Source organism: Mercenaria mercenaria, chromosome 6, assembly GCF_021730395.1.
Source record: "Mercenaria mercenaria strain notata chromosome 6, MADL_Memer_1, whole genome shotgun sequence".
NCBI classification, from domain to species: domain Eukaryota; kingdom Metazoa; phylum Mollusca; class Bivalvia; order Venerida; family Veneridae; genus Mercenaria; species Mercenaria mercenaria.
In genome coordinates, this window is record NC_069366.1 from 66996679 (window position 1) to 67020735 (window position 24057).

Consider the following 24057-nt stretch of genomic DNA (forward strand, 5'->3'; position numbering starts at 1 on the left):
CCTCACTCGCGGCGTTGAATTTTTCATATGAGAAGCCATCCAGCTGGCTTAAAGAAGGTCTGTGGTTCTACCCAGGTCACTTACATTTTTACGGAATATTGCAATCACTGAAAACATTTTATTTAAATTGCATTATGCGAAATAAATATTCCGACATAAACTTTAGTAATTTGACCACGTTAACTTACAAAAACAATTTCGAAATGAGGAATACATTTTAACTAGAAGTGTTAAAAACGTGATTTCACTTTTATTGCTTCTTTAATGTCAGAGAATCTTTCTATTTGTCGCTGAATAAAATCATTGTTTGGAGTTCAGATACGAAGGAATTATATCACGAGGTCGCAGTCCGAGTGATATGATAATACGCATCTGAACGACAAACGATGATTTTATTCAAAAGCAAATCACTGTTTGAGATATACTGCTTCGATTCTAACACGTAATCAAGGAATTTAAAGTACAATTTTGACGACATCCATTAAATATTTGACTGTTATCTGTTGGTTTCTTTTCCAGCGCGCCGTTATGCCGTTTGACGCTATGACGTAATAATTATGACGTCAGAAAAATGAATTGTTGTTTAATAACACATTTTTCAGCCTTCTTTGTTTAATAGGAAAATTGAAGTGTTAGAATTAAGAAATAATATATCCCAAACAGTGATTTGTCGTTAAAAATCATTGTTTGGAGTCTAGATGCGAAGGAATTATATCACGAGGGCGCAGCCGGAGTGATATAATAATACGCATCTAAACGACAAACAATGATTTTATTCACGCACAAATCACTGTTTGAGATATATTATTTCGATTCTAAGACGTTATCAAGGAGTATTACCCAGCAAACACACAACGTTAAGACAACGTTGTGTTTTAGTTGTATGTTAGTTGTGTTATTTTACAACGTTGTGACAACGTTGTAACAACGTTGTGACAACGTTGTAACAACGTTGAGAACTATTCAAAGTAGTGATTTGAAATGTATAGGAGAAAGCCCTATGCAAGCAATGTGTGAATGTACTGAAAAGACCCTATAAAAAGACACACTGAGTTTTTATCTGAATCTTGTAAAATCTACAACGTTAGTACAACGTTGTGCAAACGTTGGGCTACAACGTTGTGTACGTAACAGTGCTGTAACTTTGTCACAACGTTGTTAAGTAACGTTGTCACAACGTTTTACTCAAGTTTGAATCACAACGTTGTTAAGGTAACGTTATATTAACGTTTTTACAATGTTGCCAATTTTCAGTGAAAGAGTAGTTATGAAAGTATATTCAAAACTGACAGTTGCCTATAAAAGCCTGCCTACTAGTGGAGCTACCGAGGTCGCCTGCTCAGCAGCTGTCAACTGCCTCATACACGAACTGCTTTGCTACTCCCTCATATACTAATTTTTTTCGCTCGATTGTGAAGAATAAAGCTTTGAGTCCGTATCCGGGAAAACCTTCGTTGGAATGGCGTTTAATGAGGACGTTAACTGTCATGACCCATTATTAGGGTTCAAACCCACGTCTCCGTGGTAAGCAGCCGGCACCTTGTCTCCAACACCACCACTCCCCTTCTGCCGCAAAACATTGCCAATTATATAGGTAATTTGTACAGCATATGCTGTATGCAGGTCTAGAATTTTCTCCTTTTTTTTATAGATATTCTGTAAATATATGTACAATCCATATAAATCTGAAGTCCAGAAGATTTTTCAGTATAAATTTATATAGACTGGTTGCATGAGATCTGTTAAAATTACAATTTAAATCATAACTGCAAGTTTAAATGAAATTTTTCACTCATTACATTAGCATGTAGATCTAGATTAAAAACATAGAAATTATTTTATACAGATGAATCACTTTATTTTTTTCACATTTTCCAAAAATTCAAAGTTGTCAATATTGACAGAAAATCACACAAAGAAACCTTCATATGCATTCTAAGTTTAACCCTGCAGTTTTGACTAAACTGTAATTCAGATATCGATACATGAATCAAATACACCAAATCTTTAATTAAATTTATTGACCGAAAGATGTTTAAATTTTCGGATAGAATTGAGCTTCTTCTAAAGAGCAGTTCAGCTCAAAGGAGAAATATACTGTACAAGTTCCCGAATATTACTGCGGAGTGTCAATTTTTAGAAGAATATGCCCCCGGCCCCCACCCCAACCCCGCCCTATCATACCTGGGACCTACGCTTAAGCAAATTATGTATTTACGAGGGTACATCAGAAATACTGATGACCTGAACTTAAAACTTCTGAAAAATAAGCTTGTTTCTTGAAATAAATTAGGTTATTCTAGTGTCAATATTTTGTTGTTGTTGTTGTTGTTGTTGTAGTATTTCATTATGTAAAGCTGACTTCGTAGCGATAGGTTCGAATCTATATTTTGCATTTATAATTTCGTTTATTTCAATTTAAGTTGTCGAATATACTGTAATATCATTGAACTTAAATATTTTTTCGTAAATTTACTTTGAGTATCTCCTTCTTAAAAAGAAACGTTAATTCGGATATACTGAGACCTGAATATCTGCATGCGCGCCGATGTTTACAAAAGGAATGTACAGTATTTTTGGTGTCTTTCGGTGATACTTTTACACATTAGAACAACTGAATCAAAACACCCCCCTTAAAAATTACATATGTAAATACATATTAATTAAGTTAATTTGGTAAATATTAAATGTTCATTATACTGTTTTACATGCATAGTTTTTAATTAGAATGTTGTAAACCATTAGTTTTAGAATGTTATAGCATTGTTGTGAAATTATATCTGATGTTTATATAGTGAAAAAGTGATGTTTCTGTTATTCAATAATAAAATTAAATGAAATTATAATGTTGTTATGTTATAAATGATATTGTTACAACTGCATGAGGACAAAGGGATAATGGATCATAAAACAAGATGTTTGTAAACAATTATTTTTTTAAGTATCTAAAGTTTAATTGCACAATAATTAAATAATGTGGAAAAAGTTATAACTATTATATTCAACCACTAATTTTCTTAGTATCCTAGTGTATGTATACTGTCTGTCTCTGTGAATAGTGTGTTGGATTGTTATTTGTTTAAATATCGGTGCTTTTATAAGATAACGTATTTATGGAGTACGTATCCTTGCATTAAGTGTAGAAACGAAGTCAGACCGCGTCAACATGCCATTGCCTGCGACTCGTATGGCAGCTGGCAACACAGAACCTGTGACACAGGTAAGTTATTATTATTATTATTGATTTCTTGAATTACTAGACTTCAGTAAACAATATCTTTTGCGGAATACTTATCATATTCCGAATTGTCTAACTACTTTTTTGGCAAATATGTAATTTTCTGGCTGAACTATACATCATATAAAATTATACATTATTTAGATATATACATTATTTAAGGAACAAAAAGGCCCATTACATAGAGTTATACAGTTTGTATGTTTACATTCCATTAGCTGACCAAAATCTGATTAACTACTTTTTACCATTTAATAATATTTTTATTTTATTTTATAAAATATTGTAAAATCTGGTCAGAAAGAAATAAACAATATACAGATCATAATCACATTATGAAAGCAAACCAATTCAAATATACAAGTAATCAATGCATTGTCAAGTTAATCCAATCAGAGGAGATAATGTGTTATCAGTAGGTGTTAATTCAATCAAGAGATTCTGTATATTGAATGGAATGAGAAATAAATAAAAAATATTTATTTTAAAGTACCAGAATTAAAAAGAAATAATGGGTCGTTCCATGAGGAAACCTGTATTAGTGACCAAAAAAATCAAAATTAAGATAACAAAATATTCATTAAAAACATTCTTTTATCTTTAAAATCTTAAAATTTGAAGTAATTATCTTAAAGTATAGGTCCATGCTTTGGCCAGAGTATTCGCAACTTTGGACAGGTGATTATGTTCATGCTATTAGTATTTCACTGCCTTGATAAAAAAATTTATGAATTTTATAAGACTATTCTCTTCCGGCAACAGCATGATAAGATTTTTTTTTCGGAAAATTATTTATAGTTTGTGTAAAAAGTTATTATTATTTATAGTTTGTGTAAAAATGTATTAACATTCTTTTCAGTAATATCATTCTCTTACTATATTTTTTCAGTTACTTATGCATAATTTGTCATTTCTATCTCCTATAAATGTTTCTTATGTCTTTTACAGCTACTGTGCAGGGGGTATGTCTGCAAGTTCCTTGCTAAAAAAGATGAGCACCATTTACAAACCCAGGCTCACTACAATAGTTCAGTTCACTAGGAGGAATAATTGTGATAAAAACATTAACTAGCATAGGAGTGGATTTGACTTCTTGATATTGTGTAGCTGGAACACTTTGAATTATTATATTGTGAATTTGACTTCTTGGTGTAGAACAGTGAATGAATAGTGCGATATGTGATTTTTACTTAATAACTTTGCAGTTGTGACTGCATGTTCTGATGTTTTATTAATGTTTTATAAATAAAGTTATAACTCTGATCAGGATTTTTGTTCATTCTACACAAATTTAGATTGTATAGAAGAAAAGATTTTCCCTTCATAAATGTTCACACCTTATTACTGGTGATTAATGGGTTTATAACACCTACTAATATTAAGCCCTCAGCACAATTAATGCACAACCATGTATAGTTGATAGGTGTTGATTGCATTAATTTAGGTGCTAATAAATCATAAAATTTTGTGTATTATCAAAACATAATCCATAAGTTTCAAACCATATGAATTAATTAAAAAGAATTAATAGATCTAATACAAAAAAAAAATTAGGGGGACGTTTTGACCAAATTCTAAACTGAATGGGGGACGTTTTGAAAAAAATGGGGGGTGTTTTGACCAGGGGGCGTTTTGACTAGGGGACGTTTTGACTTGATACCTAAATTACTCTGATCTATCTTGATAATTCTTAAATTCATTTTGGCGCAAATTTAAGTTATCCCAAGATTTGGGCCAAGTCAAGATTTTGTTGCAGATCAAATAACCTACATATGTGTTCGTTAACAGCAACATGAAATTTATTCAGTAAAAACCCTAAAGTATAGTTTCTGTAAAGAAAAAAAAAGAATGAAAATTGCTGCCCTACCCCACCGACTTCTGTTAAAACAAAGAAACTTTCCATATAATATTCAGCACTGGTAAAGGTAAGTTTTATTTACCGTCGCTTGGTGAAACAATTAACATAAGCTCTCTAGAGCTTTTCTGCGACCCTATATTAAGAACAGTTAAAACCAATTATACCTCACCCCCTGCAATTTGCTGGTACCCATTTACAGCTGGGTCGACAGAGGCAATCGTGATAAAAGTGCCTTGCCCAAGGACACACCGCAGTGGGAGTAGCCAGGATTCAAACCAGGGGCCTTCACTTCCGTAGGAAAGCGTCTTAGCCCTTTCGACCAATGCGTCCGCAACTATTTAATTTCTGTTTCGAAGTCTTTCAGTGCTTTCACCGGATCTACTTTTCAGATTATATTTACAGCACAACAGCACAATGTTATTTTATCTACAGACAATAATATAAATATTGATTTGATTTGTTAAGTGCTGTGTGGCGGTCATAAAAAAGTTGCCCCAACTTCATTTCAGTGTTGATAAAATTTTCAGGTCCTTCGGGATCATTGATTTCAACTCATTTACTGATTTAGATTTGAAGATTGAATACTGCTTAAGCTGGTGATAGGGGGCGTGGGCAGTGTTGCATTATCCATAACTGCTCATGAACAGACTCAATCAAACTGAGTCTGCAATTTTCCACTGTTTGTTAAAATTGTTTTTTTCTCGGTGCTTCCAAGGATCTACTTTTCAGATTATATTTATATTTTTAACTATTAAGTATTAAATCAGAGCTTCAGATAAGCTGTGTACTTATGAAAATAAATTTTCAGAAAACCTGATTGAATTAATAAAATTAACACAAGATGTGTCTAGCCGTCCGGGTTTTCCGAATGCCTAGTCTGAGATTTAGCCGATCTGAGATCCCTTTACCAGACGGCTAGCAAATCCTCAGGATTTTCTAACCATCCGGTAATAGATTTCCTAATGAATAATAAGATACCAGTTATTTACTGAAAAAATATAAATGTCGATACTCGTCTGCAAACAAAACTTTGTGTGAATACATACTACAGATTTTCTTTTAATCGTGCATGTAGATACGAAGACTTGCATGTCAGTACTAAGGTCATATTATAGACTCGTTCTAGTGTGAAATCTAAGTCAGGTTTCTTTGTAAATCTTCAGGCCTTTTTACATGGAGAGGTGGCGAATACCTTAAATGGTATGATCCTCATGCCAAGTGGGACAGGAAGGTCATACAAATGCATGTAAATACCGAAACTTGCATGTCAATTCTAGGTGCATCAAACATAGTAAACTAATTCAAGTCTGAAAGCTATCTCATGTTCCTTTGTCAATCCTCAGACCTGTTTACAGGGAGAGGTGGCAGATACCTTTAAATGGTTCGATCCTCATGCCAAGTAGGACAGAGAGGTGGTACATATGCATGTAGATACCAAGACTTGCATAATGTAAATACCTAAGTACGTCATACATAGTAAACCAATCAAATCTGAAGATATCTCATGTTTCTTTGTCAATCCTCAAGCCTGTTTACATGGAGAGGTGGTGAATACCTTAATTGGTCCAACCTCATGCCAAGTAGGACAGGAGGGGTGGTACAAATGCATGTAGATACCAATATTTGCATGTCACTACTTAGTATGTCATTGTAAACTAAATTCAAGTCTGAAAGCTACAGTAAAACCAATTCAAAATCTGGAAGATATCTCGTGTTTCTTTGTCAATCCTCAGGCCTGTTTACATGGAGAGTGGCGAATACCTTAATTGGTCCGATCCTCATGCCAAGTAGGACAGGAGAGGTGGTACAAATGCATGTAGATACCAACATTTGCATGTTACTACTTAGTATATCATAGTAAACTAATTCAAGTCTGAAACTATAGTAAAACCAATTCAGATCTGGAAGATATCTCATTTTCTTTGTCAATCCTCAGGCCTGTTTACATGGAGAGGTGGCGAATACCTTAATTGGTCCGATCCTCATGCCAAGTAGGACAGAGAGGGGGTACAAATGCATGTAGATACCAAGATTTGCATGTCGCTACTTAGTATGTCATAGAAAAACTAATTCAAGTCTGAAAGCTATTACATGTTTCTTTTGTCAATCCTCGGGCCTGTTTACATGGAGAGGTGGCGAATACAATGTACCGTAAATGGTATGATCCTTGTGCAAAGTAAGACTGAGAAAAGGTGGTACAAATGCATGTAGATTCCAAGACTTGCATGATGTAAATACTTAAGTACTTCATACAATATAGTAAAACTAATTAAATTATTTAGGTTTTACGGCACACCAACACAGTATAGGTTAAAAATACCAATTTAATTCAAATCTGAAAGCTATCTCATGTTTCTTTGTCAATCCTCAGGCCTGTTTACATGGAGAGGTGGCAAATACCTTAAATGGTTCGATCCTCATGCCAAGTAGGACAGGAGAGGTGGTACAAATGCATGTAGATACCAAGATTTGCAGGATGTAAATGCCTAAGTTTGTCATATGTCGTAAAAACCAACTCAAATCTGAAAGATATCTCGTGTTTCTTTGTCAATCCTCAGGCCGGTTTACATGAGAGGTGGCAAATACCTTAAATGGTTCGATCCTCATGCCAAGTAGGACAGGAGAGGTGGTACAAATGCATGTAGATACCAAGACTTGCAGGATGTAATACCTAAGTTTGTCATACGTCGTAAAAATCAATTCAAATCTGAAAGATATCTCGTTTTCTTGTCAATCCTCAGGCCTGTTTACATGGAGAGGTGGCGATACCTTAAATGTTACGATCCTCATGCCAAGTAGGATAGATTAGGAGATGTGGTACAATGCAGGTAGATACCAAGACTTGCATGATGTAAATATTTAAGTATGTCATACATAGTAAAACCAATTCAAATCTGAAAGCTATCTCATGTTTTTTTGTCAATCTTCAGGCCGTTGACACGGAGAGGTGGCGAATACCTTAATTGGTATGATCCCATGTCAAGTGAGACATGAGAGATGATATAAATGCATGTAGAAAACCAAGCTTTGCATGATGTAAATTCTTAAGTACGTCATACCTAAGATCTAGTATCATGGCTATATATGGGAGTCACATCAGTCTGTCCATCTAACAGTTAGGTCACCTAAACTGCTCTCTAAATTTTCAAATAATTTTACATGCACATCACCATCATGAGCGCAAGGAAAACGTGCATTTACATGTAACTTTGACCTTCACCTTGACTTGAGATACTTTTTAAAGTCAGTGTCTTCAAAAATAAGCAATTTAGGTGCTGTACGATATGAAGGTATCATCACCTTCAGTGATAGCTCTAGTTATTTAAATTTTGAAGATTTAATGACTGAAATTGAATCATTTGATACCATTAATGCATAAAAGTTTATTCAATGAGTACTGTCTTGTTCTTATATGCGATCTACTTTTTGTCAATACGATTGCTGTAGAACTGATTGGACCTACATATTTAAAACCCAGTTTAACTGTTTGTTTCCTTTTTACAGTCCCAATATTATTGCAATCAGTAGCAAAGATGTTGACACCACATGTCGTCTGATGATGAGTTTTTACAGGATCGAATAAGGTTTGGTAAATTGTATTCCCTGAAAGGAACAAAAGGAGAAAAGAAACTGAAGACCTGCATGCCTATCCGCAGGCCAATGCTGGCTGCAGATCAATATTGAGTAAGTTCTGTATACTGTTACAGTGTGGAGTAAATTTGTTTTTAACATGTCCAGAGAAAGAGGATGGGTAGCTTGGTAATTAAAAAAAAACATGTTTGAATATTGATAACATAAATCATCATCATTGACAGGTGTTTTTTTAGGACAATTCAGAAAAGAAAAAACTCAGCTGGGCCTCATGTTCTCAAACCATTTTTCAGTCTCATTTGTTGTTTTATCTAAAACATCATAATCAATCGGGAATCCATTTAAATAGCTGTTTTAAATCGCATTTGTTGTTTCATTAATAGAATATAAGATTTAAATTAACATACATGTGAGCATGGCGCCTAATGTGGATGCCTTTTTTTGTGATAACGGCAATTTGATTACAACTTTTACACCACTGTAATGATTTTTTTTTCAGATGCTCTTATGAAAACTCATAAGACAGTAACAAAAAAAGGAAGCTGAGGATGCTGTTTTTAAAACATGTTCCATTCAAAAATGGTGGATTGAAATTTAAGGTAGGCTTACATTCTATTGCTTTTCTATTGTCCAGTGTTGATGCTTTTTGGTTAAGTCAGAAAATTTACAGCATTAAAACAGCACTTGCTTTGAAGGGCAAACTGACTTAGGTTACAGTTAAATGTATCTAAAGATCAGTGTAACTTGAGCTCTTGATAATCTTCAGCTTTACTTCTTTATTTTTGGTGTTGCACTAAAAAGCCAGCATAATTTGATTCAGGTTTTACTGCAGGATTCAGGATGGTTGAAACTGATATAAAATTAAAGAACCAAATCTTCATCCTTAAAGTTTGCTTAAAACATAAATTTAAGTTTCAGAAACAATCTAAACAAATAATGTGTCTTTGCTCCAGAATCATTCTATCATTGACATTGTTTTTACACAAGTACTTAATATTAATGAATTATATTAAAACAAAACTTTCAATATTATTACAGAAAGGTGTGACGGGTGCGGCTACTGCAGGCAGGGAGGATTTTGACTGTCAGCCAGAGGATTTGGAGATATACTGTAATGTCTTCAATGTTGGACTTGCGTGGATTTAAGTTTTCACAAGGGTTTTAGTGTGTGTGAAAGTATGTCATTTTCAAAATTGAGCTATGACAGTTTGCTCAAACTACATAACTCAAAGAACTTTGAAGCGGTCTTGTTGACGTCATGAGCTTTTGTTTAATACCAGTATTGGTGATAATAGGCCCATGATTATATACTGTAGAAAGTGAACAAGTTCACTGCTCGATACAGATAATCATATGGGCCCGATCTCTGAATGATATTTATGAACCAAAAGAAGGCAAAAATAAAAACATACTGTAGTGATTTAAATTATGATATTGTTTTAAAATAGATCTGGGCCTGTATTCATAAAAGGTCTTAGTAAAAAAAATTATCTATAACTTAATATTCTTCAATTAACTCAAAAACTTTTCACGCTGTTTAAATATTTCACAGCATGACTACAAACTTGTATATTATACCAAAGAAAAATAGATTGGCAACTTGAAAGGCGTATAGAGCAAATCTCGCCAACATCACATGGCAACTGAATGAGATCTCGTTTTAGTAAGCATATTTGATCACATTTGCTTTGAAATAAGAAAACTTGATCGTTTGTGTATAATGCTAATGGTACTTTTTTAATAATATTATCAGTATTTTCTACACAGGAAAGCAATGAATTTTTGATTGGAAGTCTGAGAAATCAACAGTTGTTGTAAAATGGGCTCGATTCGGTTTATTACACGCCAGTGTAACATTAAATACTGACCACGTTTAAAAATTTTACCCCATAGATCCTTTTCAACGTTGAGAATTGACCCCGTCAACATTTCAACATCAAATTTTGATCAAAGGGTCATTTTTTCAACGTTGAGAATTGACCCCGTCAACATTTCAACATTAAATTTTGATCAAAAGATCCTTTTTCACATTGAGAAATGGGCCCCCCCAACATTCAACATTAAATTTTGATCAATGGGTCAATATCTAAAGTTACACCGGCTGTACTGCCAGTTTAATACTCAGTAAGCATCTGTTGATTTGATCACGACTGATCAAATCGGCAAACACTTCGAAATAATATAACGTGAAATAATATAACGCGCTAACACAGCTGATGCAAGGCTCTCTAGTTGCCATATTACTGTCAAATCGCCGAATAGTGGAGCGCGCTGTCTTACAGACAGCTACTTTTGTTGAGACCCCTTAGAGAATTTCAAATTTGTTGTCGCAAATCTTCACTCTGATGTGTTGCACCACAAGTCGCATCCATATAACCATGGTCAAGGTCACACTTTGGTCAAAGGTCAAAACAGAGTTGATTCTAACGCATTCTATGTTTATTCTTTTATTATTTTTTATCAGAAAATCAAATTATTGATCGTCTGCGTTACTTAAATTTTGTTTTTCTCAAAAACTGTCAAAGGTAACCATTTGAAACTTGGAAAACTTGTTCACTTTTACACATTTTATTCATTGCAATGCAGGTAACCCTTTGATTTGTTTTTACAGAGGTAATACCTCTTACTGCCTGTCAGTCTCCAATTTCTCAATACAATGTAAAAAGGTATTTTTCTTCTTTACAGTGGTGACCTCATTCTGGCTGACTAGGTGACTTTTTAATGATTTTTTGTTGAGCTATTGCACTTTTTCGACCTTAAATTTTCAGTGTTTTTTTTTTTTTTCAATCCAATTACCCAGTATCTTATCATAGGTATTGACATGATACTAGACATAATTTATTGTGATGACCCAATTTGTTAGACAAGAGGAGGTAACTCTGTCAAGGATCATTTTCTAAGAATTATTGCTCTTTTTATACGCCCGTTTGAAAAATTGGACGTATTATGGGAACGCCCCTGGCGGGCCGGCAGGTGACGTCCGGAGCATATCTTCTTCATGCATGGAGGGATTTTGATGAAACTTGGCACAGTTGCTCACCATCATGAGACGGAGTGTCATGCGCAATAACCAGGTCACTAGGGCTGTTCAGAGTATGTGCATCCGTGCGTGTGTCCGGATTTGATTGTCCAGACTGTAACTTTGACATGCATGGAGTAATCTCATTTATATTTGGCATGAATGTTAACCTCAGTGAGACGGAGTCATGTGCAAACCACAGGTTCCTATCTCGAAGGTCAAGGTCACACTTAGAGGTCAAAGGTTAAATTCAATAATGACTTTATCCGGAGCATTTCTTCTTCATGCATGGTTGAATTTTGATGAAGCTTGGCACAATTGTTCACCATCATGAGACGGAGTGTCATGCGCAAGAACCAGGTCCCTAGGTCTAAGGTCAAGGTCACAATTAGAGGTCAAAGGATACAAGAATGAAAACTTTGTTCGAGCATTTCTTCTTCATGCATGGAGGGATTTTGATATTACTTGGCACAAATGTTAACCATCACGAGACAGTGTCATGCGCAAGAACCAGGTCCCTAGGTCTAAGGTCAAGGTCATACTTAGAGGCTAAAGTTCAGATACAAGAATAACATTGTCCGAAGCATTTCTTCTTCATGCATAGAGGGATTTTGATGTAACTTGGCACAATTGTACACCATCATGAGAAGGAGTGTTATGCGCAGGTCCCTTATTTAGAATTACCTTCCTTTGTTGTTACTATAAATAGTTTAGGCCTAAAAAAAAATTCTTTGTTTCCGGTAATATGCTAAAAAAAATTAGGGTAGGTAGGTCGGAAAATATTTTTTTTTTAATATTAAGGGAGACTTTTCGTAAATTATTTTTGTGTCAAAAAATGGATACAAATAATGAGGTTATGCCTTTAGAGCATCAGTAAGTTGTTTTCTAACATCACTGGCCATGTTTTAAAGGTCCATTACTAAGGGAAAGTGAGTTGGCATTTTTTTTCATAGCCAGTGCATAGACTTCTGCAAGACACTAAATAATGAAGATTGGCAGGTCAAAATTTACAGAAGGTCTTTGGAACTCAAAGAAATGCATGTGTATTATGTTGAAATTTCAATGAATCGACAGAATGACCCCCCAGGTCTTTTTAACTTTCTTCATACTTCGTAGAAAAATAATTGTACATATACTGCGATTTATTTCGAATTTTTACATACCAACTTTCATTTTCCAATAAAATGAAATAGTTTCTGTGCTTTTTAAAAGAAATTAAAATGTTCACTTTCCTTAATATTGGACCTTTAAACATAAAAAGTGCAGTTTTTCAACTTTTTGTTAAAAAGTTGAAAAAAATATTCTCAAAGGCCATAAAAAGATTTAGGGTCGGGCCAAAAATTTAGGGTAGGTAGGGATACCGGAAACAAACAGTTTTTTTTACGCCTTATATTGCAAATTTTTCATTACTAGTCATAGGGAAAAATGGAGATCACTTTTCTGTAGTGCAACATGCATGATACATCCAATTCTGAGATGTATTTTGATCTGTCTCTACCTGGTAAGATTTTTTAGTGGACTTGCAATTTTTTTTTGGGGGGGGGGGGGGGGGGGGGGGGATTTTTTTTTTTAAAGATTAACTTCCCTTAGTTGTTACTATAAATAACTTACATTGTAACTTTTTTGTAACTGATCATATGGAAAAACCAAGACCACCTTTTTTGTGGTACAGCATAGATGTTTTTTTAAATCAGTAACTTGAGAACCACTTTACCTAGAATGTTAAAACATAATAGGATGATTGCACATGCAGAGTTTATGACCCCTATTTATTTTGGGGGTCACTGGACCTGAACATGAGAAACAGTTTCCATTTCATAACTTAAGAACCACTAAGTCCAGAATCTTGAAACTTAGTCGGATGATTGGACATGCCAAGTAGATGATCCCTTTTGCAGCCAACCATCATTGTCTCTTTGACTTTTACTCCTGACCCTATTGACTTCTTGCCTAACGACTAGTATGGGGAGACATGCATTTTCCTTCAAAATCATCTTCTAGTTCACCTTTGCCGATCTTGCAGCTAATGAAGTCTGTATTTACCTTGTTCCTGTGGGCATGTCATTGTATTAGATTTTTGTTATCGTTAACTACATAAGCTTTTTGTATTTAATTAAATTGAATTACGTTATCGTTAAACTACATAATCTTTTTATAATTTTGGACTTGAATTATCATATATTGTTAAACTACATAAGTTTTTTGTATTTGATGGATTAAATAATTGTTACGTATGCTTTAAACTATATTGTATATCAAGGGGTGCGGTATTCCCATATACTGCTTAAGGGATTACTTTCGTTGTTTCTGAACTTTAACAAATATTTTAGTAAATTTTATAATTAGATCTTGAATTAAAATATGTAATTGAAATTTTGTTTTGCTTATTTATTTAAACATGAGCTGTCAAAAGTAGGTTGTATTTTGGTGGTTTCACAACGTTAACCAACAACGTTGTCACAACGTTGATACGACTCCACATTTTTACGGTTGTCACAACGTTGTATCTGACCGCAACACAACGTTATGCCACAACGATGTCGCAACGTTGACACGACTCCACATTTTACGTTGTCACAACGTTGTTTCTAACGTTGTCACAACGTACAGCACAACGTTGTAACAACGTTGTCACAACGTTACTGTGCTTCCTGGGTATGTACGTTCTTGCCGATATCCATAAAATATTTGCCTGATTTCTGTTGATTTCTTTTCCAGCGCGCTGCTATGCCGTCTAACGTCATGACATAATAATTGTGACGTCAGAAAAATGAATTGTTCAATAATAACATACAGTTTTCAGCCTTCTTTGTTTAATAGAAAAACAAATCGGGTCGTGTTTGAATGTGTGTTTTATGTTTTGTATCTCAGTACAAATCAAATTTTCTTTAGAAAATTGAATACGTTACAGTAACTGTGTTTTGTGACTTTTTAAAAATGGTGTGTGGTCGTAATATAAGTAAAAGTATGTTTTTAATCTGTTCTACTGGACTTTTTCAAGACATTGATAATATATTTTAATAAACGTGTTCCTAATTTCAAAAATGTTCTTCAAATAAGCATTCTGATACAGTACAGTAACTGTCAAAAAATTAAGTGTTGTTATGTTAGAAGTTTTTATGGCATCGCGGGTTCATTCGTTTCGCGGTTTCTATGGTGTCGTTTGTTCATATGGTATCTCACGTTACATGGTATAGGGGGCTCATGATATCGCGGGTCATCTGGTATGGCAGGTGCCTATGTTATTGCAGATTCAATGGTATTTCGGGTCCTATAGTATCGCGAGTTCCTATGGTAGCGCAAGTTCCATAGTATCGTATCATATGGTATCAAGTGTCCTATCGTATCGCATTGTTCGACGGTATCGCGAATTCCTGTGGTATCTTGGGGTTAAGGTCTAATTATAGTAAAGGAACCAGCGTGGGAGCCATCTTGTCTAGTCGCGTAATGGTGGGCAAGTTTTTAAACACTAATTTTTCACTTGGCATGGCCACAGAGGTCTTAATTAAGGCTGTTTTCTTTCTGTTCAAATTTCATCGTGAATGTATTTTTGACATTTTGGTAGAAAAAAATGGGAGAGGAGTATTGTATTTGGTGAAGTAAAACTCAATTTTAATATGAGTAGTACTTCCAGGTCACAGCAGTGTGACTTTGATGTGATTTTACAGAAAGCAAATGTGACAAGAGAAATCTCTCTTAGAAGATAAATGACCCCTACTTTTCTCTTCATTTTATATCAGTTTTATCATAACTCTTTAAAATGAGGTAAGGATTTGTTCTCTGAAATGGGTCTACCTATGTTTGGTAGCTCTTTAAAAAATGTCAGTATTATTCAGTTTTATATAGAATATTTAGGGAATACTATTTAGTGTAGTGTGGCCTATAAGAAATGTGGGCAAAAATTGACATTTGTCTAGATATTGATATAATTTGGTCAGATTTTGGTAAAAACTGAGCATTTCATTGAAATTTTGCTACAAAAATTGATAAAAACCAAAAACAAAAATCACATTTTCACTGTTCTGTGTGTATTTCTTTTTTGTAGCTCTTTAAAAAATGTCAGTATTATACAGAATATATAGGGAATACTATTTAGTGTAGTGTGACCAATAATGGCATCGCCGTGTTTTATAATATCGCAGTGTTCCGTGGTATCGCGGGTTCTATGTTTTGGTTGATTTCAATGTTATATTCGTAAAAAAATCCTACAATGCTGGAGAAGAAATGATGGGCATTTAGCGAATTCACATGCCACCAATTGTGTGCATTTTTCTTTAAGACAAACTTGACTCTGTTATGTATTACGGTGTTATTTAAGTCAGTACGGAAATAGATAAAAAAAGAAGTCACGTTTAAATACTTTTCTATTTGATATCGTTAATACGTTTAACAAGAAGACTGTGATATTAGAAATTACAGGGCGGGAGAAACATCGCACAATGTAAACATTTTAGACAGTGGCTATGGAGAACAGAAATTTAGAAAACAACTCCAGTTATGACACATTAAAATGCTGTAATAAGCCATCAGCTATATAACGTTACTCATAAATGTCGATTATAAGTATTATATACGTTTTTAATTTCAAAGAACATATCTAAGACTGTACATATAAAGTCCAATAACAAGTTCAGGCAAAGAAAGCAATACCAAAAATATATATCCTGTTTGCGTGAATCAAGTGCCTGTTTCAAAACAATTATTCAACTTCCACTCATATTCACTATGAATGACAGCAGTTCCAATTACTTAAGAATAAATGGATTCTGACTTTATTTGTGCCAGTCAAAGAATCCGATATCCTGCAGATCCTTTCTAAACTGCATCAGTTCTCCATCAGTAGGGTCTCTCATTGGTAACCTCGGCGGACCAAGATCAACATCTATTAGTTTCATGATTGCTTTTAGCGCCGCCACGTTGTGGCCTAGGAGATCACCTGTACAAAAATTTATGTTCTGTTACATTACTAGTACTTTATTCACAATGATAATATATCAACTGCTGAATTGAAATTATAGAAAACAACAACATTAAGTGTTTAACTAGAATTCTTTGTGCTTGAAAAAAGGAAAAAAAATACCTGATGGTTTTAGCTTTACTTTTTTACCAATAAACTACAACATCTAATATCCTTAAACCACAATTAGGAATAATGTTAAGATATTTCAAAGTATAGCTTATAGTCCTAGTATCAGCATTTGACATCATTATTGGGTACACAAATACTATATAACCAAAATATCATCTTCAAATTATAATTTCTCTCATCTGTATTTGATCCTAACAACATTTTCCCTTATTTCTATTAGTTTCGGAAAACTTGGTTTCAAATACAACTACAATGCGGGTTCTTGGTCTCATTGTAAGACAAATTTACAGTATGTTTGAATCATTAAATAGTTTTATCGGTATTGGTGCTATTCTTCAGGACATTTTAGGTTGGAAACATAGCCCAGATGCGTTTCGCATCTATTTGTTGAGTGTTCAATTGATACAGAATAAAGAAGACCCTTTATTTAGGGTGTTAAGTCATCTTGTGCGGAGGCTATCTTAATTGTGCTAGAAATGCAGATGTCTGTTCCTGAATAATGCCAAAAAGGGTTATTACAGCTTTAATCAAATCAATAAAAAACAAGGACAAAAGTCAAACAGGAACAAGTACATTCAAAGGAAGTAGTCGTCTAAGATGCACAGAACACAACTATACACAAAGCAGATTCTGTTTGCTTGAATCTTGATATTAAAAGAAAGATGGAATTTGTGTTTAAGTCACTCAAACACGCTAATATGTGTGACCTCCCAAAACTAATGTCACAGTAACTGTAGTTACGATTGTAGTGTGAGGAATTTGGAAAACTCCTGATGAAACTTTCCCAGATTTGACATGTGAAAGCAATCATAATTGCATGATAGCACACTTTAGGTAAGAATTACTGGAATGCGCGATAATGAAAGTTTGTAGCTTTGGTTTTTGGTGTAATATATCTCAACGGTTCTGTAAAATGACTCGCAATCTGTAAAGGAAACAAACAAACAATACATTCTGCTGTAAAATTGCTTTGGTAAAACTTACCATATTTATACATGGCTTTGCACGTTTGTTGAGTCCGATATTGATGCAGTCGTGCCTCAGTGATATTACCCTTCTCCGTATTGTCCAGCACTTTCCTTATAACAGTCGCCATGAAGTTGTATGTACTGCCAACACCACCATCAGCACCCATTATCATGCCAGCCATTATTTTCTAGGGGCAAAATGTTCCCAGTTAATACCCGCCCTGAAACGACTTCGTTTAAATATGGTCAGTCGATGTCCTTATTTGGTCATTATTTATTCTTTCATGTACTTTGTTGATCTTTACTCTACCCGTGGCAAATTAAGATTTATTTAAATGTTTAATTGAAAGTGTTTACTTTGTAATCTTTTGTCAAGTGAATTCATAGTTTTAGTGTTCGCCTGCAATATGTGCGCTAATTTCGTATGTGGTTTCTCAACTGAATTGTTATATTCCTTTAACATTTAACCCGAGACTCGTTCTTTGTGACAATAAAATATTTGCATAATATATATGATGTGGTTGCATGATCCAAATTCGAATATATATCATTCTCTTAATAATGATTTGCCATTAATAGCTTATTCCCTTAATGATTGTTTGCAGTTTGTATGTAATTCTCTTATTGCTTCTTTGCCTTTCGTATCTTATACTCAATGCATATTTGCAATAAGTATCTGGTTCTTTTGATGCTTGTTTACAATTAGAATCATATTCTCTTAAGTCTTTCTTGCCGTTAGTACCTTTTTAATTAATCTTACTCATTAGTACCTGTATAAATAACATTTTAACATTTATGGAGTTATAAGATCTTATAGTTTTGGATGTACAGAACAAAACCAAGAAAAATAGTAGCAAACTCGGTTTTTACGCTTGTTCATTACAGGTAGTGATATGTGCTACTAATTCCATACTTTTTATGTTGAACTCTATCAATCAACAACACTTAATAGCCTCCATGATCAAAAACGAATTTAAACAGAGTTCAATATAAGACATAATTAACTCATAATAATTTATTTTAAGTCGATTGTGAAACAAGTTCTTGTTTCTACAACTGATTAAAATAAAATAAGCCAAGCGCGGAGAATTTTACCAAACTTTGGAATGATACTTCAAGCTAGTACTATCCTTGAAAATATCATTAAAGAATATCTAGATGTCAACCCATGTTTCCGTTAGGAAAGGAATATCCTAGCCTGATTCGGAAATAAAAAGTCTTGCCAAAACACCCAGCACCATTGTTGAACCTTCTTGATACTTTTCACAAAAGAATCTGGTACTTTTGAAAGAAAGCAAATGCTGTGTACGTGTGATCAAGTAAACTATGTAACGAGCAATACACTCTGTATAACACATATGCAACATTCTGATGTTTTAAAGAATTGATAAAATGATACATTAGCCCATGATATTTTTAAAGCTTTTATACAAAACTATCCTAAAAATATTGTTGTTACCATCGCGCTGTAAGAGTCGCATAAACAGTTGCAAAGGCGATTTTTAAGCTGATAAAAGTTAAAATCAGTGTCCTTTACCTTTTCATGAATTTTCTCAAGTTAGCGTTTAGCTGGATTTTTGTCTAACTTTGCAATTTTGTTTTCATAAAATTGCTAGTACATTGTACATTGTTATATCATACGATATTGTTTTATTTGAGGAAATATCCCCTGGAAGTACAGAACTCAGCCAAGCAACATGATAGCAGATTCGTTTTGATTGAATCTGTTAATAGGAGGTAGTGAAATATGCAAGACCCATTCAAGTCCCTTAGCACAGAGTAAAGCGAAATTCTGTTACAGTAAAATATATGACAAAATTCCTCTTAATATGAACATGTAACAATAACATATATTACTTAACCTTTGCCCTGCTAAATTCCTAGAATGGACTGGTCTATCATTCAATTTGGGCAGAACAACTGATTATTCAAAGGGGTGTTCACTGAAAATTTACTGACTGAATAGCGAACGGATAGCAGGCTGACCCTGGTCTGCACTGGTCGCAAAAACAAAATCACCTGCCACCAGCAGTCTAAATGCTCCAAATAACCTAGACTAACCTTGAATTTCTTGAAAATAAATCTTCAGAACTATCGTGTGTAATCATTGACAAATCTACGAGAATAATGGCGATGCTTAGAATTGATTGGATTATGTGGATCACGTGATGGCTAGCTAGCTATTGATTGGTTGATGATAGACACAACGAGTAAACAAGTCGAAAGATGTCCTGCGGCCAGAGGTTATACAGACCAGAAATTGTTGATAGTAACTTATTGGTGAATAACGTACTCGTTTTGTTTTTTATTATACCATTACGCTTTAATGTAAGAAATATTACTCCATTCTACATGATTTACAAGTAGATATATGAACTATGTATTTCTTAATTCTGAAAGTTATTGTTCTGAGCAAAAATAACTATATTTCCCTTTCCTGTATAACATAACTTTTAGCTCAACTGGTCGCATTCCTTGACTATTGAAATACTTTACTAAAGCTTCATGCCTTCACCTGGACTTGCTTGACAACACAGGACCTTAATCCAGGAAGTTGAAGAGCAATTAACATAAAAACCTTTATGCACAACAAGGTATCAATATTGATCATTGCTGAAAGTTTGAATAAATTATATGAAATAATGAATGAGGAATTCAGGTCACAAACATTTCTTTATATATCATATAGAGTGCTAGCTATATTGCAAAAACGGCGTTCCATAAATGCGATAAGCCAATCGCATATCGGTAAAAAGTCACGTGAAATCAACCAGTCCCCATGTGCTATACTACTTGTTGCATTCCAATTCAGGCCGCAGGTAATAAAGCAGCATGTCACAATGCTTTTATGTAACCATAAAATATATTTGTTGTATAAATTGCTTGGCTTTATGACCAGGAGAATACTTCTCATATCAGATTCAGAGTCTCGTGGCATTTAAATGTTGGTTAATATATTGCGTAGTTTGATTTTTTGTCTTCACGAAATTTGAATTAAACTTATGGTATGGAGTATTTATTGCATGAGGTCAATTGTCAACTGTACATATTAAAGACACTTGTTTTACGTTGTTAAGAATGATAAATCATAGAATGATTTCTTCAGCACTGCAACAAAGTGTAAATCCATAAAAAAATAATAGGCCCCCTGGCAGTAGTATAAAATATAACAAGTGAAATCAAAGGCCTGAAGGGCCTGAGAGTCGGCTAATGATTGATGTACTGGTAGTATAGTCTACCAGTTTAAGTTTGTTTTTAGTTTTTTCCCCCAACTAAACAGAGATTTTGTTACAATAAATGAAATGAACATTCAGTCGATGCCTAGTAAAACTTTGATTGACATTATACAAGTATTTAAACCCAATATATTTCTCTAAAATTGAAGAGTGGTTCGCAGAAATAAAAATGTTGAAAGTACAAACTACAATTTGACAGCTGACACTAAGATACTGCCCATGACTATATATATTTTTCCAGTAAACATTTGCCTCCGGCATTGCCAAAAGAGGCAATTATCGGCTGGCATATATTCGCACATGATAAAATTTGAATATGGCAATTTATATATTAAAATTTTACAGCGCGGATTGCCACATACAATTTGTAACGGATGGACGAAAGAACTGTTCAGATATTTTACAGATAATGGGCCTGGCGATAACAGTGTCATATACTAGGTATTGTTCAATCATATTATAAGTGGTGTCAATTTAAAGTATACTTACTTTTGCGTTTAAAAATTTAGAGATACATGTATGTAAATGTTGCTGAGTGTCAATATATAGTGTAACCGCTATTAATAAATGCAATTCCTTTTTAGTTAAAACCATCATTTATTCTATTTCAGACCTGTTAACCCCTTCAAAATCATGTCTGTAATCCCGAAGTCCATGCACTTTCAATTATCCATTTTGATTCATGTAGATAGACAGGCCCAGACTGGGCTGAAAAATGTTTGAGCCATTTTTACGTGGTCGGTAGCAGGGTGGGTGTGGGGAGGGGTGTTTCTTCCCGCTTTAAATTGCAGTCAGATTTTGAAATGGGCATTGTGGCAGGTGGTAAAAGGGCAGATGTATCAAACTGTAAAGTGGCAATATGGGGGAAGGGTGTTGGAAGATACCCCCTCCTGCAAGAAGGGTTTGGGGTATCACCACAAGAAATTTTTGAATATGTAGACCCTTGATACAGCCTTTGGTGCGATTTCTTACTGAAAAATTTATGTTTCAATTTCTGAATATTACCTAGATTCTTTTAAGTATAGCAATATCCAAAGTATGAATGGCTGTAACTTAATCTTTTTACTTTCAGATCATGTCTCAGGACTAGAATATGAGTCAGATATAGATTCTATATAGGTGTTATAAAAATAAATTCTAGAATCATTTCTGTTACAATAATATCTATCATGTCTGTTACTTGAATGTTAAAATTTCATAACACAGCTCGATATTTACCCAAAATATTATATCCGGATACGATTACACTTTTCTAAATCTCCAGTTTCAACAATATGTTTTACAAATTGTGATGATACGAAGACATTTAGCAGCAATTGGCAGTATCTCACATTGAAGTTTACGGTTAAATTACCTCTCATTTAAATCTTTTCATAAAAAAGTTGTTTCGTTTCGTCAAAGCAGCCAAACATAGACGATCTACTTTCGATTTCAAAAACTACAAGAAAATACAATTTAATGTTTCGCCGATTTGTTTATTTCTCGAAAAATAAGAAATAAAATCATTTTTAATATCAGTAGTAATTAAACAAACCAGTGAGAGCTTCTTCTCCCGATAACTTATCCGCTTACTGACTGCACAATTCAACACATGCAAAGTCGTAGAAGCGTTGTTATAAACAGGTCACGCGTATTCGCCGACAAGTGTCCAGAATGTAGTTAGGATTCATCCGCGAAGTCTCGCGGAAGAATTAACGTACAGCACATATCTTATTCGGGTCATTTAAAATGAAGCTGTCATAATTTAATTTCATCGATATGGTAAACTCTTTGATAAGAGACATTCCAATACTTTCAGAGGTATCCGACTCAATAAAATACTAGCAGTCTGTCTGGAACTATATTTTGTCTTTCGCTGGATGTTACGCAAGCTTGGTAAGCCTGCGCAATTCATAAAATGCACAGCGCAATAAATTTGTTATTTGCGCAATGATTTTTAAGATTATTTTTTGAAACGGACAGTGTAACAAATGGATAATTTGGCTAATAAGTTAATATGCAGTTTTTATTTGAATTTGTAAACATCATATCTGCTATTTTGTGACAAAAGGGCATAAAATTCGTCACCATAATCATATGCGCAAATGTATTACCAAATCCCGCAGAATCGTTATGCGTGTTTATGCTTAATGAGTTACCGCGAAGAAAATACGTGGCTTTATTCGAGTATTGCACAATTACAAGTCATACATTTGACAGATTACATCGTATATTGGTCATAGCAAATAGGATTGACATAACTGAACTTCATTCGATCAATGAACTCTTTGAAATTAGAGACAATCCAATGGAACTACATCATTTCGCTGTGTTGTGAGGCCATTTAATAAGAATGAGAAATCGGGCGATAGCAAGGACCCGTCAAACGCTTGAAAGCGTTTAGCCGACTCAAAAACTGTTTACTTACCTCGTCGCATCCATATAAAAAATTAAACTTTTTATCGTCTCGATTTGGCGCTGCAACATGAACACATCCTATCAAGTCTACAAGATCTTTTGATGAAAATTTCACACCAACCAGGGAAGGAATTTCTTTTGCAGCCACTTTTAAAAAATCTTCAACACAATCTGAAAACGAAAACCACGCGGTCTTTGAAATAAATGAAAACGTATTTCTGGAATAAATTATCTGGAATATTGACAGTATATATCATTGCTTTCTAGGTAAAATGCTATTAAACATCTGTCTTTCATAAACATACAGTAATACATGGAAAGAGAATTATACAATGCACCGATGGAATATGAAACGTATATGTATCATGACATCATTTAACTTGTTATATATGAAATGCTCTATGACTTTCAAGGGACACGATAAATCAAAATTCTGTTTTTACATTTTACGAATGGTTATTGTTACATGGCTACCATGGTTCTCTCGTGCTCCTTTCAAGTACGTATCGAATCTCTGATGAGTGTGAATGGATTTCGACCTAATAATCGTCTGGACACCTTACTTTTCAGGAGGCATTAAAAACAAAATGACAACTCGAAAAATTGATTATGAAATATGTTTGTAATATACACTGCTTCCTTCACTTAACGAAGACTTTCC

The 24057-nt window shown here is 34.0% G+C and overlaps 1 protein-coding gene and 1 long non-coding RNA gene across 2 annotated transcripts in view; one reads left to right on the forward strand and one right to left on the reverse strand.

Moving 5' to 3' along the window:
* Positions 1-8728: 8728 nt before the first annotated feature.
* LOC123557195 (uncharacterized) lies at positions 8729-9765 on the forward strand. Its single transcript, XR_008371542.1, has 3 exons — positions 8729-8780; positions 9187-9286; positions 9726-9765. It is a non-coding gene; the product is annotated as an uncharacterized LOC123557195 (long non-coding RNA).
* A 6287-nt stretch (positions 9766-16052) lies between these two features.
* Positions 16053-24057, reverse strand: part of LOC123550380 (N-acetylneuraminate lyase-like) — a 37670-nt gene continuing 29665 nt past the window's right edge. The window contains exons 8-10 of the mRNA XM_053546223.1: positions 23407-23567; positions 17780-17951; positions 16053-16642 (exon numbers count right to left, since the gene is read on the reverse strand). Coding sequence (XP_053402198.1) covers positions 16479-16642; positions 17780-17951; positions 23407-23567 — 497 coding nt within the window. The 3' untranslated portion in view covers positions 16053-16478. The remainder of the gene's footprint in view (positions 16643-17779; positions 17952-23406; positions 23568-24057) is intronic.